The sequence below is a fragment of the Coloeus monedula genome (genome assembly GCF_965178545.1).
Source record: "Coloeus monedula genome assembly, chromosome: 1".
Classification (NCBI taxonomy): Eukaryota; Metazoa; Chordata; class Aves; order Passeriformes; family Corvidae; genus Coloeus; species Coloeus monedula.
This window is the reverse complement of record NC_138781.1, coordinates 160,998,656-161,018,996: the sequence shown is the minus strand read 5'-3', so window position 1 is coordinate 161,018,996 and position 20,341 is coordinate 160,998,656. Positions and strand designations below refer to the sequence as shown.

At 50.3% G+C, this 20,341-nt stretch overlaps 1 protein-coding gene across 6 annotated transcripts; it reads right to left on the bottom strand.

Annotated features, from left to right (window-relative positions):
- Positions 1-1,886: 1,886 nt before the first annotated feature.
- On the bottom strand, positions 1,887-19,978 carry LOC309576583 (THUMP domain-containing protein 2-like). 6 transcript variants are annotated; one of them, XR_014226695.1, is made up of 13 exons: positions 19,879-19,978; positions 19,484-19,616; positions 18,755-18,817; positions 17,869-18,284; positions 16,628-16,705; positions 15,141-15,193; positions 14,720-14,807; positions 14,054-14,125; positions 13,346-13,460; positions 11,498-11,615; positions 3,589-3,694; positions 2,547-2,687; positions 1,887-1,946 (listed from the first exon to the last, which is right to left on the bottom strand). XR_014226695.1 is itself a non-coding variant. In XM_082287983.1 (11 exons), the coding sequence occupies exons 1-11, from the start codon at positions 19,975-19,977 to the stop codon at positions 8,971-8,973; spliced, it is 1,674 nt and encodes a 557-aa protein (XP_082144109.1). In that variant the 5' UTR covers position 19,978; the 3' UTR covers positions 7,569-8,970. The 6 variants fall into 6 exon arrangements, 5 of the variants coding, with proteins under 5 accessions (XP_082144109.1, XP_082144110.1, XP_082144112.1 ...); XM_082287983.1 differs by lacking the exons at positions 1,887-1,946; positions 2,547-2,687; positions 3,589-3,694 and adding an exon at positions 7,569-9,409; XM_082287984.1 differs by lacking the exons at positions 1,887-1,946; positions 2,547-2,687; positions 3,589-3,694 and adding an exon at positions 7,569-9,370.
- Positions 19,979-20,341: the final 363 nt, after the last annotated feature.

Genomic DNA, 20,341 nt, shown 5'->3' with positions numbered 1-20,341 from the left:
AAAGTGCTTCCACTGCTTCTCACTCCAGCAAGGGGAACATCCCTGGAATTTCATGGCCAGCGTCGCTCCCAAACCCCACAGGTGAACCCACACGTACTCCAAGGCTGATCTCCTTCAAACTTCCAGCAGCACAGACTCACCGGGAGGAACTGCAATCCAAGGACACACATCAGCAACCGTCTTCCCGCTTGCCCCTCTCTCCACATTTTCCCTTTCCAGCGGGATGCAGGTGCCACCCCCCAGAGGCAGGAAAACTGCCTTGCAATCCAGTACAAAACCTGCCTGGAAAGCCCAGGATGCCCAGAGCCAGCAGCCGTTTCTCCTGGAGCTCCTGCTGACAGGCATTTGAAGCCTGCTGTGCCTCACAGCTGCTTTTCTGCCAAGGGCATTCCCATCTTTTCTTTTTTAGCCCAAAGAAAGGTTTGCAAAGCTGAGTTTTGTGAGAAGCGCTTCATATTTGGATCATTCTTAACTTGGAGTTTCCCTTGGCACCAAAATCAGGGGCTCACCTTCTGCTTGGAGCTTGGCTGAAGTCCTCAGCAATGCCAGGGAATGTGGCCATTGGAGGCTTTGGGCAGATTTGGCTCATCTGCCTTTTTAGGCTTTGTTTCTTTCTCTCAGCCTTCCCACTGGATTGTGGCCTCCGAGGAATACGTAAAATCCCATTCCATTCCTATTCTTTCGGACAATTTTTTGTACCGTCCCTGTACAAAACGAGGCCCCCTGTTCGGATGCTTTTCCCCACCGTTCCCCGGCAGTTTTATCTGCCGGTGCATTCCCTGCGTTGGTCGGGCTCTTCCCAGATCTCTGAGCTCCTTCACAAGGCAGGAGATCGATTTGGCCCAGGAACTAAACCCTCCCGAGGAATTGTCTGAAGCCATCTCCGCATTTGACAGCTGATCCTTGTGCTCAAAGGATCCCTCTTTCTTCCCTTCAGCCAATTCCAAGGCTCGCTGCCCCCAGCTGCGATCAGGCCCCAGTCTGATCCCTGCAGTCTTCCCTGCCGGGATCCTGCTCAGGAATCCCTGGGCTACAAACGTAAGAATTCATTCTTCCCACCCCTGCCCAGTTCCAAAGGATTTGGTGTCTGCCTTACCTGGCTGGAGCCTGCTTCCAACTCTGTTCTTGCTGCTTCTGCTGCTTTCCAGTTCCCAGGAATTCCACCGACGGAGCGACAGCATTTTCCAGCTCCGCCAGGATTCCCTCTGCTGCGTTTGGGTGCTGGAAGGATATCAAAACCAGGGTCTCTGGGGCTTTACTATCAGGAAATTACATCCCCGGATTTGTTCATTTCCAAATATTATCTCTTCCCAACAAAGCACTGGGCATCCAAGGAATACAGAAAGTGATGGGCTGACCACTGCTTACTCCTCTGGAATGTCAGAGCTTGGAAAAAAAGGGCACTTGAGGCTTTTCCTGGTGCTGCCCGTGAGGTGTATTTTACTTGAGAGCCCCTTCCCATGTCTTTCCCTGTATCCACCAAAAAATCCACCCCTTCATTCCCCAGCTGCTTGCTTCCTCCCTCTTTTCCTGTATCCAACAGAATTTTAACAGGTCAATAGTCCCCTCTGCAAGAGCACCTTTCATTCCAAACCTAAGAACAAACGAATCACTTCCCTTCCATCGTCCTTATTAGGATTCCACTGAGAGCAGTGGATGGAAAATGATCCTCTCCTGGTCCCTGCTGGATTCCCAGAGCAGGGATCCTTTCCCTCTTTCCCCCCACCACGGTGCCCTCCTCCCCCTCCCGCCCCACCCCACACCCTTTTCAGGCTTTGTTCCACAGCTTTTGCCTCCAGGCCTCAGATCCTTTCGTTCTCCAGGAGCTCCCAGCAGCTCCACAGCCTTCCCGCTCCCATCCTGACCATTTCTCCGGGAATGGAGCTCCGCATTTCAATTGCCTTCTCTTTTCTCTGACAATTCCCACCAATCCAGAAGACCTAAAGCTGACACAAGGCACACTCGGTGCCCACAAATCCAAACCCAGACCCAGCCATCCCCAAACCAGCAACTCCCGGACAATTTGCGTTCATTCCAACCTAACACTGAGGACTCACCCAACCCTTCAAAATTCCCAAGAAATATCCTGTTGCCTTCACAGCTCCCAGGGGATTCTGCTTCGTGCTCACACGAAGGATTTGGGACTTCCCTGAAAAAACCCGTGCAGGGCACGCTGGAATCCCCGATCCCGTGAATCCGGGGAGCGTTAAAAGCTCGGTCCAGCCTGGGCCCCCGGAAATTTTTGCCAAACATCCCCCAAGTCCTCGGGATAACAGAACTCTCTGGTACTGCATTTTTGGCGTTGTAAAGCCTGGAATTCCTTTATTCCTAGTGCTGGGCTCTGCATATGGCCGAGAAAATCCCGGCCTCCACACAGACCCAGATTCCAAACTTTTTGATACATTTCAGCAAGCCGAGAAATTCACCTTCCCGGCTTCTTCTTAAGGGCATCCTTCTCTTCCCTTACCCGGCGTGCTCTCTCCCACTGGGGGTGGGTTTTCCCCTTCCCATGCTAATTAGTCCCTACTTCTAGGAGGTTTAGGTACCTTTCTTCCCTGGGACGGATTTCTTAACACAGCTACCGAGGCTTTGGGAGTCTCCTTTATCTTCTACTTTCTGGAAAAACACCCTGTGATCCAGAAATGCCACAATCCAGGCGCCCAACTTCAACAAGACATCCTTTTTACCTAAAAACACACACTCTTAGCTCTTTTAAAGTTTTACCCCCGCAAAATTCCCCTATTTTTCCACCACTGAATTCCTCAGTCCTGCTTCCAAGGATTTCTTGAATACCACGGCGCTTTTCTCAAGATTTACCCCCACAACCTTCCCTACGTGCCCACTGCTCATCACCTCATTTTTCCCTCAATGTGGTCGTTCTCCACCCCAGAGAGTTTGTCAAGTGTTGCCTCCAAAATGTTCCCCATCTGTCCACTACTCAGTTCCCCATTTTGCCTCCAAAATATTCATTCTGTCCCCTCCAGACTGCATCCACTTTTACCCCCAACGTTTTACTTCCTCTACAATATTGATTCAACCTTTTCCACCCCAAAAATGTGCATTCTCTCCCTTAAACACCACATCAGCTTTTCCCTAAAAAATGCCCCAGAGAGAAACTCAGATTCAGCCCCCAAACTCCCATTTTCCTACACAAACAGTTCTTGTGGCCCCTCTCAATTCCCCCAGGCTTTCAGCTAAAGGAAGAACTGGAAGCCTATTCCCTCATCTCCACCCTTGTTTTGCTTTCCTGGTAAACCTTGTGATCCCACACTTTCTCCAAGAGATCTGCTGGGAGTACTGGAAGGTTTGCTCTCTCAGAGCGCCAGGGGGCTTTACAGCACTTGTTCCTCTGCATCTTTACCCTTTTATCAGGTTTCCCCTGGAACGGTGTTGTGGGAGAAGCTTGGAACTACCAGAAATGGATCACGTTCACATTTTTTCCCCACCAGTTTTATCTGGTTTCAAATTCCTGGAATTACCCTCAAATGTGCCCTAGAACACTGCTGTGAAAGGATCAATGAGAAGAACAGCCGGAACGCAGAAAACCACCTCCAGCAGCAGCCACAATGATCCCATTTCTCTTCTTACCTGGTCCTGCCAGAGCTCCCAACAGCCATTCCCATTCCAAAACAAGAGCTGTGGAAGACATTCCTGCTGTCCGTGAGGGTGAGGTGGCAGTTCTGGATGTTCTTCGCTGTGCAATCAGACAACAAACAGAGTGTAAATGATCCTGGTGGTCCCTCCCAAGCCAAACCAGCCCGTGATTCCATGTGTGGATCAGCACCTGTCCCAACTCCATTCCAGAAACCTCCTCCCACTAACCCAGAACTTTCCTTTTTCTGCTCAACATCAGGGCTTTGCTGCCGAGTGCCCCGAGCAGGGGACGCCTCAACCTTCCCTGGGACGCCTCAGCCTTCCCTGGGACCGCAGCATTCCCTGGGCTGCCTCAGCATCCCCTGCGCTGCTGTTCCACGCCGACCCCGTGGTCCAGCGCCTGTGCGGGCTGCAGTGCCGAGCTCTCCCCACGAGGCGGCAGCACCGGGAGCGAGCAGCCCCGGCCGGTCCCGCTGTCTCGGGGCAGCTGCGCCTTTAACCCGCCCTGAGCCGGCGGGGCCGTGAACACAGCGGGCACAAACCCCACCGCTCCCCTTTATTTCACCCTCAGAGGCACAGGATCGCAGCATTTCCTGGGCTGCAAGGGACCCACAGGGAGCACTGGGAGGGCGCTGGGACCATAGTGGGAGCACTGGGAGGGCACTGAGGCCTTACTGGGAGCACCGGGGCCATAGTGGGAGCACTGGGAGGGCACTGGGGCCTTACTGGGGGTGCTTGGAGGGCACTGAGGCCTTACTGGGAGCACCGGGGCCATAGTGGGAGCACTGGGAGGGCACTGGGGCCTTACTGGGGGTGCTTGGAGGGCACTGAGGCCATACTGGGAGCTCTGGGAGGGCACTGGGGCCCATACTGGGAGCACTGGGAGGGCACTGGGCCCCATACTGGGAGCACTGGGAGGGCACTGGGGCCATACTGGGAGCTCTGGGAGGGCACTGGGAGCCCTGGGGAGCACCGGAGCCATACTGGGAGCACTGGGAGGGCACTGGGGCCATGCTGGGAGCACTGGGAGAGCACTGGGGCCTTACTGGGAGGGCACTGGGGCCATACTGGGTGTGCTGGGAGGGCACCGGGGCCATACTGGGAGCACTGAGGACATACTGGGAACACTGGGAGGGCACTGGAGCCCATACTGGGAGCACTGGGAGAGCACTGGAGCCTTACTGGGAGCACTGAGGCCATACTGTGAGTGCTGGGAGGGCACTGGGGCCATACTGGGAGCACTGAGAGAGCACTCGGGCCATACTGGGAGCACTGGGGCCTTACTGGGAGTGCTGGGAGGGCACTGGGGCCTTACTGGGAGGACTGGGGCCATACTGGGAGCACCGGGACCATACTGGGAGCATTGGGATAGCACTGGGCCCATACTGGGAGCACTGGGAGGGCACTGGGGCCATACTGGGAGCACCGTGGGTCCCTCAGTTCAGCTCTTTTACTGACACGGGCCAGTGGCCACTCCTGCAGCAGTACCTTTGCAATATTTCTTAGACCACTCTCAGTATTTTATTCCGCTCACACTTCCCAGCCTTTCCCGTGCTGCTCTGTTTAACCAGCAGCGCTGCCCCGACGCTCCCGCGGTGCAGCTCTTTTAGTGACACGGGGCAGCGGCCACTTCTTCTGCAGTACTTTTAAAGCATTTTCGACCAATTTCTCAATTTTGTTCCCTTCACAGAGGCGACCTTTGCCGTGACACCTTTGAAGCAGCACCCCTGCCCCAGGTGCGCCGCGGTGCAGCTCATTTTATCCTGAGGAAGTGGCTACTCCTGCTGCGGTGCTGTTATTATTTCTCAGACCTTTCTCTATATTTTATTTCCCTCACACCTCCAGTCCTTTTCCGTGCCGCACGTTTACCATCAACACCACCCCAAAGGTGCCGCGGTGCAGCTGTTTTAGTGAACCCACACAGCGGCCACTCCTGCTGCAGTACTTTTTGAGTATTTCTTATTGTCAATATTTTATTCCGCTCACATTTCCCAGCCTTTCCCGGGCTGCTCTTTTTAACCAGCAGCGCTGCCCCGACGGTCCCGCGGTGCAGCTCTTTTAGTGACACGGGGCAGCGGCCACACCTGCAGTACCTTTATTGTACCTCTTTTACCATGCTCAGCATTTTATTCCCTTTACACCTCTCACGCTTTCTGGACGCCTTTTTTACCAGCAGCGCTGCCCTGACGGTCCCACGGTGCAGCTCTTTTAGTGATGCGGGGCTGCGACCACTCCTGCAGCAGTATCTTTATTGTACCTCTTTTACCATGCTCAGCATTTTATTCCCTTTACACCTCTCAGCCTTTCTGGACCCCTTTTTTACCAGCAGTGCTGCCCCGACGCTCCCGCGGTGCAGCTCTTTTAGTGATGCGGGGCAGCGGCCACTCCTGCTGCAGTACCTTTACAATATTTCTTAGACCACTATCAATATTTTATTCCGCTCACACTTCCCAGCCTTTCCGTGCTGCTCTGTTTAACCAGTAGCGCTGCCCCGACGCTCCCACGGTGCAGCTCTTTTAGTGACACAGGGCAGCGGCCACTTCTTCTGCAGTACTTTTAAAGCATTTTCGACCAATTTCTCAATTTTGTTCCCTTCACAGAGGCGACCTTTGCCGTGACACCTTTGAAGCAGCACCCCTGCTCCAGGTGCGCCGCGGTGCAGCTCATTTTATCCTGAGGAAGCGGCTACTCCTGCTGCGGTGCTGTTATTATTTCTCAGACCTTTCTCTATATTTTATTTCCCTCACACCTCCAGTCCTTTTCCGTGCCGCACGTTTACCATCAACACCACCCCAAAGGTGCCTCGGTGCAGCTGTTTTAGTGACAACACGCAGCGGCCACTCCTGCTGCAGTACCTTTTGAGTATTTCTTAGACCATTGTCAATATTTTATTCTGCTCACACTTCCCAGCCTTTCCGTGCTGCTCTTTTTAACCAGCAGCGCTGCCCCGACGCTCCCGCGGTGCAGCTCTTTTAGTGATGCGGGGCAGCGGCCACACCTCCTGCAGTACCTTTACTGTACCTCTTTTACCATGCTCAGCATTTTATTCCCTTTACACCTCTCACGCTTTCTGGACCCCTTTTTAACCAGCAGCGCTGCCCCGACGGTCCCGCGGTGCAGCTCTTTTAGTGATGCGGGGCAGCGGCCACTCCTGCCGCCGTACCTTTACAATATTTCTTAGACCATTGTCAATATTTTATTCCGCTCACGTTTCCCAGCCTTTCCGTGCTGCTCTTTTTAACCAGCAGCGCTACCCCGACGGTCCCGCGGTGCAGCTCTCTTAGTGACACGGGGCAGGGGCCGAGAGCCCTCTAGGTGCGGCTCCACTCTGGCACTTTACCGTTTTCTATTTTATTTCATTGGCACCTCGCGCGTTGCGCCGGGCGGCTCATTCGGGGACATGCGCCGGCTCCCACAGCGCCCCGCCCGCCGCCGCTCCCCGGGGGCCTCCCCGCTGCTCTCAGGAGATCGCACACCGCAGGCGGCCCAAGCCCCGTCTCGCCGACGGCACTCACCACCCGCCGCCGCGTCCTCCCGCTCCCTACCGGCACGAAGCGGCGCTGCCGATGACGGAGCCGATGCGCGGCTGCCACGCCGCTCTCTCCGCGCCTCAGGGCCGGCGCCTTCGGCCGCACAGGGCGGCGTCCCCGCATCCGGGCCAGCCCGCGGAGCTCCTGCCGCCGCCGCCGCCGCCCCCCGACTGAGAGGCCGCGACGCCGGCGCCCCCTTTTATACTCCGCACCCCCTTTTCCCGCCACTGCCGCGGTGGGCTCCCCCCGCCTCAAAACCGCCCAGAAGCGCCCGAGGCAGGATATCCCCCGCGCCGGAATGCCTCCTGTCCTGGAAAAGGCAAGCTCAAGAAAAAAAAAATGAACTCCGAACTTTCCACAAATGTCCCTAAAAACGAAGCAGCTGTGAGGGGCTTCGAGCTGCGCCTGGTCCCTCAGGAAACGGCGCTTTCCATTGGCTGCCGGAGTGGCCAGGGCTCCTATTGGCTGCCGCACGCTGCGACGCTTCCGATTGGCTGCTGCCCGATCCGCAGCCCCCGGGCAGCTGCTGCTGGGGGTCTCGCCAGGCGGGCTGCCGCCGGAGCAGGACACACGGCAACGCCAGCAGGCGTCCAGCGGTGCTCGGTGTCTGTCGGCGTTTGCAGTTCAGACAAATTGAATCCAAACTGCCGGCGATTTCCACCACCTGCTATTTCTCCTCTGTTTTCCTGGATGGATTTGACAGCGCTTTCTTTTCCCCCCCAGAGTTGGAAAGCAAAATGCTCAGCTGCCCCTTGGCCATCTCCGCTTCCTTCCACAGCTCCAGCCTTGTCCCTCTTTCTCTCCCCTTTACTTCGCATCAGGTTCTCCCTCCTCCTTTCCCAGGCAGCTCGCAGCAGAGACATTTCACCCACCGGCACCACCTGTTTCCTCTCACTCCGTCCCCGTTTGCCCACTTTGAACTACTGTAGCTGCCTGCCCGCGGAGCCGGACCCGCCGCACGCCTGGGTAATGGTGGCGTGAATTATCGCAGGGATTATTGGGGTGGGCTGGGCCTGGCCAGGTGCCTGGTGCCAGCGAAACCGCTCTGTCCCTCTCCTCCGCACCCTGGGCAGGGAACAGAACACATCAGGAAAGACTTGAGGATCGGGAAAAGGGCCTAGACAGATCACTCACGGGTCACGGGAGTAAGAGACACGACTGGGGGGAATAAATTGAATTTCTTGTCAAACAAATCAGAGCAAGAGAATGAGAGGTAAACCTGCAGGGGTTCAAGCCTAGGAATGAGGACTTTTTCCCCGGCAGCTCGCAGCTGCACAAGGGGGATAAAGGATCCCCCGGGGCCCCCGAGCAGCGGCTCTGCCCCGCCCTCAATGGGGATGTGTCCAGACCCACCGGTCCACCCCGGGCTTTGGGGGGCAAGAGTGGAGCAGGCGCTGAGCTGCTCCATGGAGCTTCCAGCCCGTTTGATGTGTCGGGGCGTGACACAGTCACTGCTGGGCGTCCGTCGGCACTTGGTGTCTGTTACCTGTCCCGAGGCCAGAAGCAAGAGAGAGCTTTCCCGGGGTTTGTCCATTCTTAAATGTGGACCACAGAGGTGGTCAACATTTTTAAGTGGCTTAACAAATTGTCAATATTCAAACTAGCCAGTTGATAGGTTCTGTCAGGTCGTAGAGGAAGTTGTAAGCACCTCTTTGCAAGAAAATCGCTTCTGGAGCTATGCTAACCTATGACAGCATCTTCCATCTCTCCTAAAAACCAAGGAGAGAAAAGCAGTGCCTTAGGACATCCAAAGAATGTGAGGCAATCTAATGGATAGCACCGTGTTTGTTTGCTTCAGCAGGGCTCCACCGAGTCATGCCATGCTGCTTCTGAAGGGTCTCAGGATTCAAGTTCCCTTGAGCACAGTGCCAGACAGCTCCCACTTCCCAGCAGCAGACACCTTCCTGTACTTGTGTATGAAAGCATCCATCTTCCCAAGACTAACTGCATAGACACCATCTGGCACCAGAGACCCAAAATGTCTGCTGCTGAGAAAGGATTCTCCAACACCACGTGCCAAGGAGGAAGAATTCCCATCAACACTTCGGGATTTTGCAGGGGCTGCTTCGCTGTCGCCATCAGCAGTGGCCTCAGGAGAGTCACTTCCAGCACACTTGGTCAAACCATCCATGCGCTTACGGAGATCCTGGCTCAGCAGCAATACAACAGTCCCTCCAACACGAAGCACTCTGGCAGCCACAGGAAAAATAACGGTTAGGTGTTGATCCTTCCTGGCATCCCTTTGCCTGTGTGGAACACAACACTGCTGACACTTCAGATGCCACCTGCATTTAATAAAACACCTGAGTGTGTCATGGCTCAACTCAGTAAGATGCATCTCCAAAAGGAATTTAAATCTCGTATCTTCATACCTCTTCCTAGATGGGAGAACTAGGCCCTGTCCTGACTCCCAAACATTTCTGATATCAGCAGTTCTTTCTACTGGGTTACCAGGGAAGACGGGACTCATTTTTTACCCCCTTAGTATTCTTTCAAGGATTGAGGGCACGATCAAGCCTCGAGTTTTTGGAGGTTGCAAAGGAACAGCCTCCCAGTGCAGCAAGGGCTTCTCAGATTAGCAGGGTAATTCTGAAACTGACCCTTCCTTTTGGAAATTTTAAAACATCTGTCCTTTCCCTGTTCCACTGATCCTTAAGGGCTTTCAAACTTAGGAAACAGAGGAAAATTAACCACTGTTTGCAATTAATTTTTCTAGGTTTATGTCCAAACGTTACATTTGGCTTTGAAAGGGGGGGAAAAAGATACTATCCTGACTCAGTTTACAGCAAGTAGTTTGAACAGTTTTACTGGTGGGGCTCTCATGGTAATGGTCCCTTCCTCATCTCCACCTTCCCAAGGGTAATTTTGCTTAGGATGGACCAATAGAGCAAATAAGGCCAGAGGACAAGCACAGCAAGACTGCCACACCGTTCTGTGGAACCATGTCACCTCCTCTATCCCCTTCCCATCACATTCCTGCATTGGGTGAGTGAGATCAACATGCACTGAAGATGAGTCCTAGAGGAAGAGCTTGTTTTCAGGCAAGAAGTAGAGGGGAAGATGGCTTGAACTGTTAGAAGCAGCCCACCTATTAGTTTGGCTCAACTCTGCCACAAAATGACATGGTGAGAGATGAAAGGACACACCTAAAATCTGACCAAGTGGCTAGTGAGATATTCCTGGATAGCAAGGAAAATGCATACCACTTTTTCTGGTCTGAGATCCTTCCTGTCAAGGTAGGCTGGTTAAAGCTTGGCCGTGACCTCAAAAAGGAAAGCCTGTGATTTTATACAAGCAGGCCTCAACTGAAAAAGGATTATAGCTTTATTTGCCTGGCCATGCTTTAACTTTGTCCAGGCAGGTCTCTCCTCTTTCTCCTTTCTGCCCTGTAAAGAAAACTTTTGAGTGTGGTAACGCAGCGCTTGGTGCCCGAAGCACGAGCTTTGGCATGCCCCAGGTCAGAGACAGTCCAGCTGTGTTACCTCCACGTGTCGCTGACGCGACTTCGGGATCAGGAAAAGAGCTGCTTGCTGGGTTAGCTAGCTGGCTTCTCGGCAGAGGAAACACGGCAGGAGCCGATGGGATCGGCTCACGTTAGCGCAGAGACAAAGGAAGAGAGAGGCTGTTCAGGTCTGGCTTCTAACAGCTTTATTGTTAGAAGTTTCGCAACCCGAACAAGGCTGGAATCTGATGTGATGGGAATGATGGGACTGTGATGGGATGGGATCCTCCCTTGAGGCTCGTCCTCAGTTTTATAGGGAATTTGAAAACCGCGGCCAAAGGGGAAAACATCCAATGAGTTACAAGCCAGGGGGAGGATACAACTTAAAAAGAACCACTGGGGTAAACCGAGAGGCGGGGGTTATAACAGAACCAATGAACGACCCAGTTAGCAGAGAATTTTCCCGAACCGGGGGAGGCGGCTTGGGCACCGCCCAGGGGGTGCAGCTTAGGCTTCTGAGCCGCCCCTCAACCCACCCTCCGAGTCTGTGGCTTGGGGGAACTCGATCCGGGGGAGGGGCTGAGATTGACTGGCATCTCGCTGCCCCAGCCCTGCAGGGGGCTGGGTCACACGAACTGCGGCTCAGAAATATTTCACCATCATGCCTTGTAAAGAGTATTTGTGAGCACAGCTCGCACAAAATCATTTCTTGTCAGCCTGCACTGCCATCGCCACTCACAGCTTGCAAGACACAACACAACAGTCTCTAAGGGACAAGTAAGGGCTTCAGATTTCCACAGCATGCACAGGGTCAGACTACAGAGCTGGAGAATGTTTGGAATAAAGCAAATCTGAAGCTGACTGAATGCTTAGATCACAAACCATTGTGGCACTTACATCAAACTTCAAGTGTGTCAAAGGCTACACATACCTCTCCATCTCCTGGAGAATATCTGGTAGGAGCTGGGCATCATTCGTGATCTTGAACTTCTTCCCAAATGGAATATCCGAAATAACACTGTCAAAGCTTTCTGAAGGCAATGGCAATGCTGCAGAATAAAGGCAGGTCTTTAGGTCTGTCTGAAAAGCGCACAGCAGCTATGCCCCCATTCCCCTTACAACACTGTCTGCCAGCTCTTTTTGGGTTATGCACCCAGATTCACAGCTCCTTCTGCACTTGCCCTCACAAACGACACTATGAAGCCACCATCCCTCTGCAGACTGGGAACAGACAAATGCATGACAGCATAGTTTAGTTTGCAGATTCCCTGCTCCTGATGATGTTTGCCCATACTGGAAGACGCTCCAGTAGGGCACTACATGGTTCCAAATTAACTGCTGCTTCTCAACACACAGTACATCTTAAACATGAAAATAATTCAGCAAAATACAAAAAAAGAGCTAAGTTTGTGAGCACTTTACTTAAGCGGAGATGTTCAAGTGCACACATATGAATGGCATGGAACCACATCAAATTCCTCTCCATCTCCCTTTTCTCCCCCCGCAAGAATCTGGTTACAGCCAGAATCACTTGGATTCTGTCAGAGCTAGTGTCTTTGAAGTGTCTCCTTAGAGTTTCTGCATACCAGCAGCAGTCAGCTCTCCTGATGAAGATGCAATACTTGCGCCCTGTGGTGATAAAGGTCGGCCGTGTCAGGCTGTGGAGGCTAGTCTGAGACCCTTCCTGAGATCCTGTGGATCCTCCATCCCTCAGGGTGCTCAAAATTGACTGGACAAAGCTCTGAGCAGACAACAGGACTGAAGACCTCCAACAGTCCCTTCTCACCTAAACTCTGCTGTGATTCTACGCCAACTTTTCTAGAACTAGCTGGAAATGTTTCCCAGACCATTCTTGGATCAACACTTGCAGCACAACAACTGGGTATTAATTTTATCTGCAAATGAAAGGACATGTCACCTACAGTCCTGCTCAAGACATACAGAAATAACACCTTCTGACCAGTCATGAAGACACCAACTACTTGTTCAGTTTAGAAAACCTGACACCTAAGTACCTTCCATGATCCTAGAAACCAAAGTCAAACACAGCTTTTAAGTTAGAAATAAACCTACATTTTTATAAAAAATAAATAATATTTCTTACCATTCCAGTAAGAAATAAATACTGCAAGGTAAAAAAAATATGCACATTTCATCACTCATGCACAGGAAAAAAACAGCCAGCTTGCCTGTCATGAATTTCATACAAGTGTAGTTTAGCCTCAGGCTTTAAGGTCCAGAATAAGACCACGAAAATATTATCTTCTCTACAGACTAGGTTGTGAATTAAGAGCAAACAGATTCCCTCTTACAGGAGAAAGGCATCATCCTTCAAAATACTCCTACTCCAAAATATGAACAATTCAGCTCAGCTCAGCTTAATGAGTCCTCACCATTACTCACCTGGTAAATTTAAGTTACAGGCTGCATTTGATTTGGACTTGTCCTGGCTGTGTTCCATTAAGATAAAAAGAACTCTCACATGGTACATACTCTTTGTGGTGTTCACACATTTACCATAAAGAGAGTCAACTGCTGTCAACGCTGGACAATTGTAATTTTTATTGTCTTCTGCTGACTTCATTCCTACCAAAGTTCCCAGGCACAGGCAGCAGGGAGAAAGAACCAATAATGATCCCTTTACCAGCACTACAGAGTCACCACTCAGCTATTTGTTGGGAGTTAGCTCTACAACGTATCACCTCAAGAAAACCTACATTACCTGTGCAATCCCAGAAACACAAAAAAAAAAAATCACTTGGAAAGCCTACAGACATACCTTTCACAGAAGCTTTAAGCAACTCAATCTTATCCATTAAGCCTGCAGTTCTAATATTCCCATCTGCACCCTCTAGCTGTGAATCACTTATATCAGCACCCCAGTAACAGGCTTCCTGTTAAGAAAGAAAGAGAAAAGTAATTTTGTTAACACTCAGGTTATTTATTTTATAAACCCTTCTCAGAAATGCTTTGTTGCACAGCTCCTTCAAGACAACCCCCTTTCTGGGATATCTACTATTGTTACATAGATCAATTCACAGTCCAGAGGATGGAGGAACGGAGGAAGTATGTGCTGTCTTCACTTCTTTAATGTTCTGGTCTGCTCAAAACACTCAAAATTACAGAAATATCAAGGGCATGTCCTAACAGCAAGACTCCAGCTAGCTACAGCCACACTGCCCCTAATGCTGTCGACTGTGCCATTACACTGACTCCTCCGATCCCAGGATAACCCCAGGAAGCTTTAAAAGTCCATGGTTGCCTCACGCAAACCCTGCAGTGTGAATCAATAGCTGCACCAGCCTGTAGGACACACTCATTTGGAGGAACATTTGCACTAAAACACTTTTAGCAGCTGCCTAGAAATTTCATGTGTGGTTCCATCTTTCCAGCAATGGACTTTAGCCTAACCGGTACAGAGAAAACCCTGTATCACAACTACCAGTTTCCCTGCAAAAATCCAGCCAGCTGTGACTGGGATACTTACAGGCCACTCTTTGGCAGCCTCCAGCAGTATCGTTCCTAGCCCACACATGGGATCCAGCACAAGGGCACCAGCCTACAAAAACAGAGGCGTTACTGCATACCCAAGCAAGGCAGACTCCTTACCCAGGACAAAGCTTACAGAGGGAGGTGCATAATCCCACTGAATCCAGCGCAGGTTAACAATAATCACTGGTAATCCCAGGCCAAACTCGCTCGTAAGGAAATATAGTAAAAAGCATCAACAGCTTCACTACAGACAGCCCTGAGGTGACATTCAGGAGGAAATATTACAAGTGGACTGCAGACAGATATTGGTACCAAATTAATCTGTGAAAAGAGATCACATTTCCCTGGAAAACAACACCAAACAAGGTTTCATTTCCTCACTGTCACTGGACAGTGAAAAAAATCTTGCCACTTAGACATATACCTGTACGAGGATTAACAGCTCTGTTGAGAAGGACCTGGAATTACAGCAGACACCTGGCTGAACAGCAGGTGACAGCACACTCTCATCACAGATACGGCAGACCCTGTCCACACGCATTAGAGAATGGGGCATTAAAATCACTACAGCCCTTCAAAGTGTCCAGTTCCAGCCCCGATGAGCAGCACCCCCCTCCCCTTCATTCAGGACTCCATATCTTTGCAAGGAACATTCACTGACACTTATTTCAGCCAGAGATGCCATGGCCCATGCGACTGTTGACCGTAGTCCTGCTGTTCTGATATACTCTCTGTTTGCCAATGGAAGCCTGCAGACAGCAAAAAAAAAAAAACAACAAAAAAAACCCCAACAACCAAAAAGTTAACTAAAACAACAGCAGAATCACTCAGAAAAGGCCATGTAATGTCAAAGAACAAATGAACCGGACAGATCTACTGAGAGACAGAAAAGTCTGCTTTTAACCATAACTCACTGCAAAGTCTGGCCTGTGTGCTCATTTAAGATCCAGGAAGATCACAAGACTAATTTGACAACCAGTGATTATCAAACCAAAAGATAAATACTCACAGTGGACAGCGAGATTTACAAATCTTGCCTGTTCTGATACTGCAAAGACAAAACTGGTGGAGAGAATGCTTACCTGAAAAGAGGAATCCCCACCACAGAGTGAATGTCATTAAGATGTACAAAGATCTAAAAGAGGAAAAAAAAACCCCAACATTTTAAAGTCTCAAACTGACATAACAATAGCTTTAACTCATTTAAACCAGATACAGATGCTTCTACAAACTTCTGATCTTAGTTTTTAAGAACAAAAATGCATACTATAAGCAATAACAATTACTTGGAAGAAATCCCACTAGATAATCTAAATGCCACTTTAAAGATGATTTAATGCTTAAGCAAGCTGAAGGGGATTTTGTGAGCCAGGAATCCATCAGCAAGTACTTGAAATTATAAGGGGGCCTATTTTTCCTTAACACAGCATGGGATTTTTTAGTTATAAATCCATTTACTACAAGTGGGAGAATATTGTTCACTGTATACTAGCAACAAAATAAATACATAAAAAAGAAAAAACAACCAACCAAAAAAGAACCCCAAAAAACAACAACAAAAAACAAACCAAAAAAACCCAACCCACCCAAAAACCAAACCAAACCAAAAAAATAACCAACCAACCAACCAAAACCCACCATTACCCACACTAGTGCCACTAAGGGGCAATTCAGATAGAAGTTAGACATAAGTAATCCTTCCAGAAATGTAGGCAGCTAAAAGAAATTGTTCTACTGTCCCATAGAGAGCATCCCAAAAGAAGACTGAGCTCCCCAGGAGGTCTTGCATGACTGCAATTCCTGCCCCCAGAAAGTGCAAAAGGAAACATGATGCTGTCAAAAAATCCTAGTCCTCAGCATCTTAATAGTTTCAGAGCCAAAATCTGGGCAAGAACAGGCGCCCCATATGAGCCTCAACAAACATAATGCTCAGTGTGGGAAAACCAGTGCCAGTAAATGAACTCAAGAGTTTCTACAGCATCAGTGCTGAGAGCAGCTTCCACAAGCTAAGTGCAGGGATGGAGAAACAGCTTGTCAAGAGCAAGGAGTAATTTTGAAGGTCTCCAGGCGGCCTGCACCATTCAAGGGTGCACTAAGCAAGCTGTTTGTCACAGACAAGGCCCAGGGGGAGGCTCTTCCACAAATAGCATTCTCAAGTCTAGCTCCTTGAGAACACACCCTTTGTTGCTTGCTCACTTCCCCTACAGAAGCTACAGATGCCCCGTGGCTCAGGTGATTTCCATTTTCACACAGTCAGAGTCCAGCACCCTGTAAGGTGCCAGATCCTGAAACACCTCCTCTATGGATCCTTCCCCTCCCCGTCCTCCCATGCAGGCCCACGTGGCCAGGCTGGTGTTTATTCCAGAGCTCTGGAAAGCACACACACACACACACATACACGGGCCACATACATGCTTTGCTCAGTGCTACCAGCTGACTTCAGTTAAATTCAGTGGCAGAAAGACCAGCAGGGAGAGGCCATGGTCCCATGTGCAAAGGGAGCAGAGAACAAAACAGAAGATGTCAGGGGTGATTCTGGAAGCATCAACAGGCAGATGAGCACCACTACCTCTATGTCAGGGTCCCGTAGATCAGCACGCCACCCACACTGCTTCACAAGTGCTATGCCAATGGCTCTTCCAATCTCCTGCAAGGGGGAAGAACAGTCACAGGCAATAAAATCCCCAGAATTCAGAAAACTGCAGATCACAGCCTTGGATGCACAACCCTCAGAAATCCCTGGGAAAAGAAAGACTCTATGCCTAAGAGATCAACTCACACAATTCACACCATAAGAGGTACAACAGGGCAGAGCAGGTGCGTGAGGGGCAAAGCAAACATACCACATGGCAAACAACCAACACTCAACTGGAACAAGAGAGGCTAAAGTTCAAGTCCTGACCAAGTCACAACAGAATATTCACTTCAGCTGGGCTTGATCCTTGTGGGTCCCTTCCAACTCAGAATATTCTGTGACTGCCGTCATTTCAGAATTCTTAAACACATGCACTAAATACTTCCAACGGCTCTAAAGCAGATTACCCAACAGAAAACCTGCAAATGCACAACTAAAACTCACAGTTTCAATGCTTTCATTACATCTAGAAAGCTCTGATTACTTCCTGAGTGTAAGTTCAAACACAGCACAAATTTAGGCAAACACTCTTGTAGGGAGGCTCATGTGACCCACCTCACCAAGGTACTAGCTTTAGTAGGAAAAAGTCTAAACTAGTTACCTTCAAGTAAAAGAAACCTACACAGATGGGAAGACGACAGGATACAGAGCCCTGGAGGTCTGTATGCCACCATTCTTTTCCAAGGACCAAGCTCCACTTCTCCCAAGACTCATCCCAGGGCTGCGGTCCTGAAGAACAAGTTCTCCCCAATACCCAACCAGAGGCAACCGAAGCTGCAAGTTCTGGCTTTTACCCCTTCTTCTAGACTGCCTGCCACAACTGAGAGGAGTCTGGCTCCATGGTCCTTGCAATGGCCCTTTAAGTAACTGTAAACTTATCTGCTCACTCATCAGCCTCCATAGGCCCAGAAACCTCAAACTCTTACCTTTGCTTATCCTCAATAAAAGGTATTGATTTGAAAAACATTAAGGGTCATAGTGAACAGGAATTAAAAACAGCATTTGTATTTCCACTTGTTTAAGGTGAATGCAGGTTAAGGGCTTTTTGAGAAAATACAGAAAAAGCTTACATCAGTTTATTATTCCAGAACACTACACAACTGAAATGACAAACAAACTACACATCTTTGTTCACCTTTGCTAAATTCTTTTAAAACACAGATACTTCAGCATACCTGTGAAGTAAGTATTTTGGCAATCGCTCCACTGCAACGACAAGACACTCTGAAACTGAAGCTAAGCTTCTCATTTGCAGTAGGATTCTCTCCACTGCCTTTGGAAGGGAATTCTGAAGAAGTCTTGCTCTCAATCCAGTACTCCTGACCTCTCACTCTCTCTGGTGCCACACACCTCTCTCCAGCTTCCACCTGACACTCCTTAGACACAATTGCTCTCACTTGTTCCGTTTTCTGCCTTTTACTTGCAGTATTTGTTTCTTCTTCTGACATTCTCTTCAGAGCCAATGTGTTTTCTTGAGAGACATCATCTGTTTTCCCCTCGTGTCCACTAAGCTTTCTCCAAAGAGAGATAATATCCAGCCAGTATTCTGGTTCCTCAATGACAAGGCTTTTAATCTCGTGCAGCACTTTCCCTGGAAGAAAAAAGCAGTTTGGGGTTAAGTACTTCAGCCTTGGCATTTCATTTCCCTCCGGACTGAGAACAGCTGTTAACAGCAACTGTGCTCAGAGCTCATTAATGTGTAAAATCCAGAAACCAGCAGCTGACACCACAGGCACAGCTGAGCTCTCAGCACCCACATACCCACCAGAAGACACACAGGCATCCCTCTGATTACCAGCTCTGCACAACCAAAATTAGATCAGGCAAGGGTTGAATTCCGCACAAGAATTGAGCAGCTTTAGTAAACCAGACCACCTGTGAGAGTCATTCCCAGGGACAGAGGACCAGCCTACCATGCCATTCTCCCCAGAAAGCATTTGGCCCAGGATTAAGAGATGCAGGACACTTTCCAGGATTGAAAGACAGACACAAACATGAATTACTTTGAGTCATCTCAGGCAAAACCAAGTTCATTCTTTTAGAAAGAAGATTTCTGCTTACCATTCATCACTCTGCCTTCAATCCTGCAACACACACTTACACATGTGGGCAGTCCTAAGCTAGCTACAAGAGAGGCATGAGGAACAAAGAGGCCAATTCACTTAAATATCTCAAAGCTGGTCAAGATAAAGTATAAAGGTCTTTCTAGTTATCACTTAAAATTTTAGAATTATGACCAAATTTGATCCTCAAAGCTGAAGGTAATCTCCCAATTAAAAACCTACCAGCAGGCAGGAATCAATCCATCTACCCTGAAATTCTCATTCCAACACTAACAGAGAGGATGACCCAAGTAGCTGAGACTTAGAAGGAAGCTGTGTAGTTAACAGTCAATTGACACAGGATATAGGTCGGGATTCACTTTGCTTAACAGAAAATAAGACCTCTTGTTAAAACAAACACAAGAGATCCAGAACTGAACTTTGGTTTTCGGGTAGGGTGTTTGTTCTTCTCTTTTCTGGGACCGAGCAGGGGGAAAGAGTCACAAAAATACTCATATACGTTCAGTGCCGCCAGAATACAGGCTGGAAGGTAGCTATTGAAAACAATTTAAAAGCCCTTTTCAGATTAAAAAAACGTTGAAAACACATCTGGATGAAAGACACTTCAGAATCGATTACTGTCAATTACAACTACAGCCATTAGTAAAAAAAATAAACACCTCAAATTTTATAACTAGGACTCAAACCGAGACTTCCCGTTCTCGCGCAGCCCGTGCCCGGGCCGTACCTTTGTTCCTGGACACCGGCAGCGGGCTGTGCTTCTTCAGCAGCAGGAACAGACGCTCCCCCGACCGCAGCTTCCTCAGCTCGCCCGGCCCCGCCGCCGCCCTGAAGAACACTTTTCCCGTGACGCAGTCCACCTCCGGGGAGAACACACGTCGGACCCGGCAGGGAGGCTTCGGGTGAGCCCCGCGCCCCGCAGCCCAAGCTCCCCACGGGTGACGGCCCCGCCTGAGCCCGGCCGCGCCTGAGCCCGGCCCCGCCGTGCCCCGCGCGGGTGGCGGCGCAGCCCAGGCCGCGGTCGCCGGGCTCCAGGGCGCGCAGCGCACGCGGCCGCGTTCCCCGCTGAGCCGGACCGGACGGGACCGCCTGGGTGGGCACCGGCTTCGGCTCCCCGCTCACCTCCGTGGCGCCGAGCCGCGCTCGCACCTCCCGCGCGAGGAAGGGCTCCAGCCCGCGGCCCGCCGTGCAGAAGAACCGCCCGGGCTCTGCCGACGACATCTTGACGAGGCCAGGCCTGCGAGGCGGGACCGCCTCGGGGGCGGCGCCCCGGCAGCGGACTGGCCAGTCCGGGCGCGGGGAACGGGATTTAAAAGCGCATGTTTTTTTGTATTGTTTTCTATTATACTGCTTTATTTTATTTAGCCTTCGGATACCCAATCCTTACGTGCTGTTTGTGCAGGACAAACGAGTTTTCCATATGGAAATGCACAAGATACTTGTCACCAACTGCTCAGCAGGGCAGGCTCGAGCTCTTGCAATGGCTTTATTCTCTGTACAATTAGTTCCGTGTAGCGATGACTGTATATAAATAATATAGATACATACAGTATAGTACACATGATTGTTTTCATTGTAAATTTAG

Bases quoted from the DNA above. Each gene is read 5' to 3' on its own strand.
- LOC309576583 (XM_082287983.1), bottom strand. From the start codon at position 19,977: ATGTCGTCGGCAGAGCCCGGGCGGTTCTTCTGCACGGCGGGCCGCGGG. The intron at 18,285-18,754 runs GTAAGCAGAAAT...TTTTTCTTCCAG, and splicing joins TGAAGGCAGAGTGATGAATG to GGAAAGTGCTGCACGAGATT. The intron at 14,808-15,140 runs GTAAGCATTCTC...TGCTGTCTGCAG, and splicing joins GTGGGGATTCCTCTTTTCAG to GCTTCCATTGGCAAACAGAG.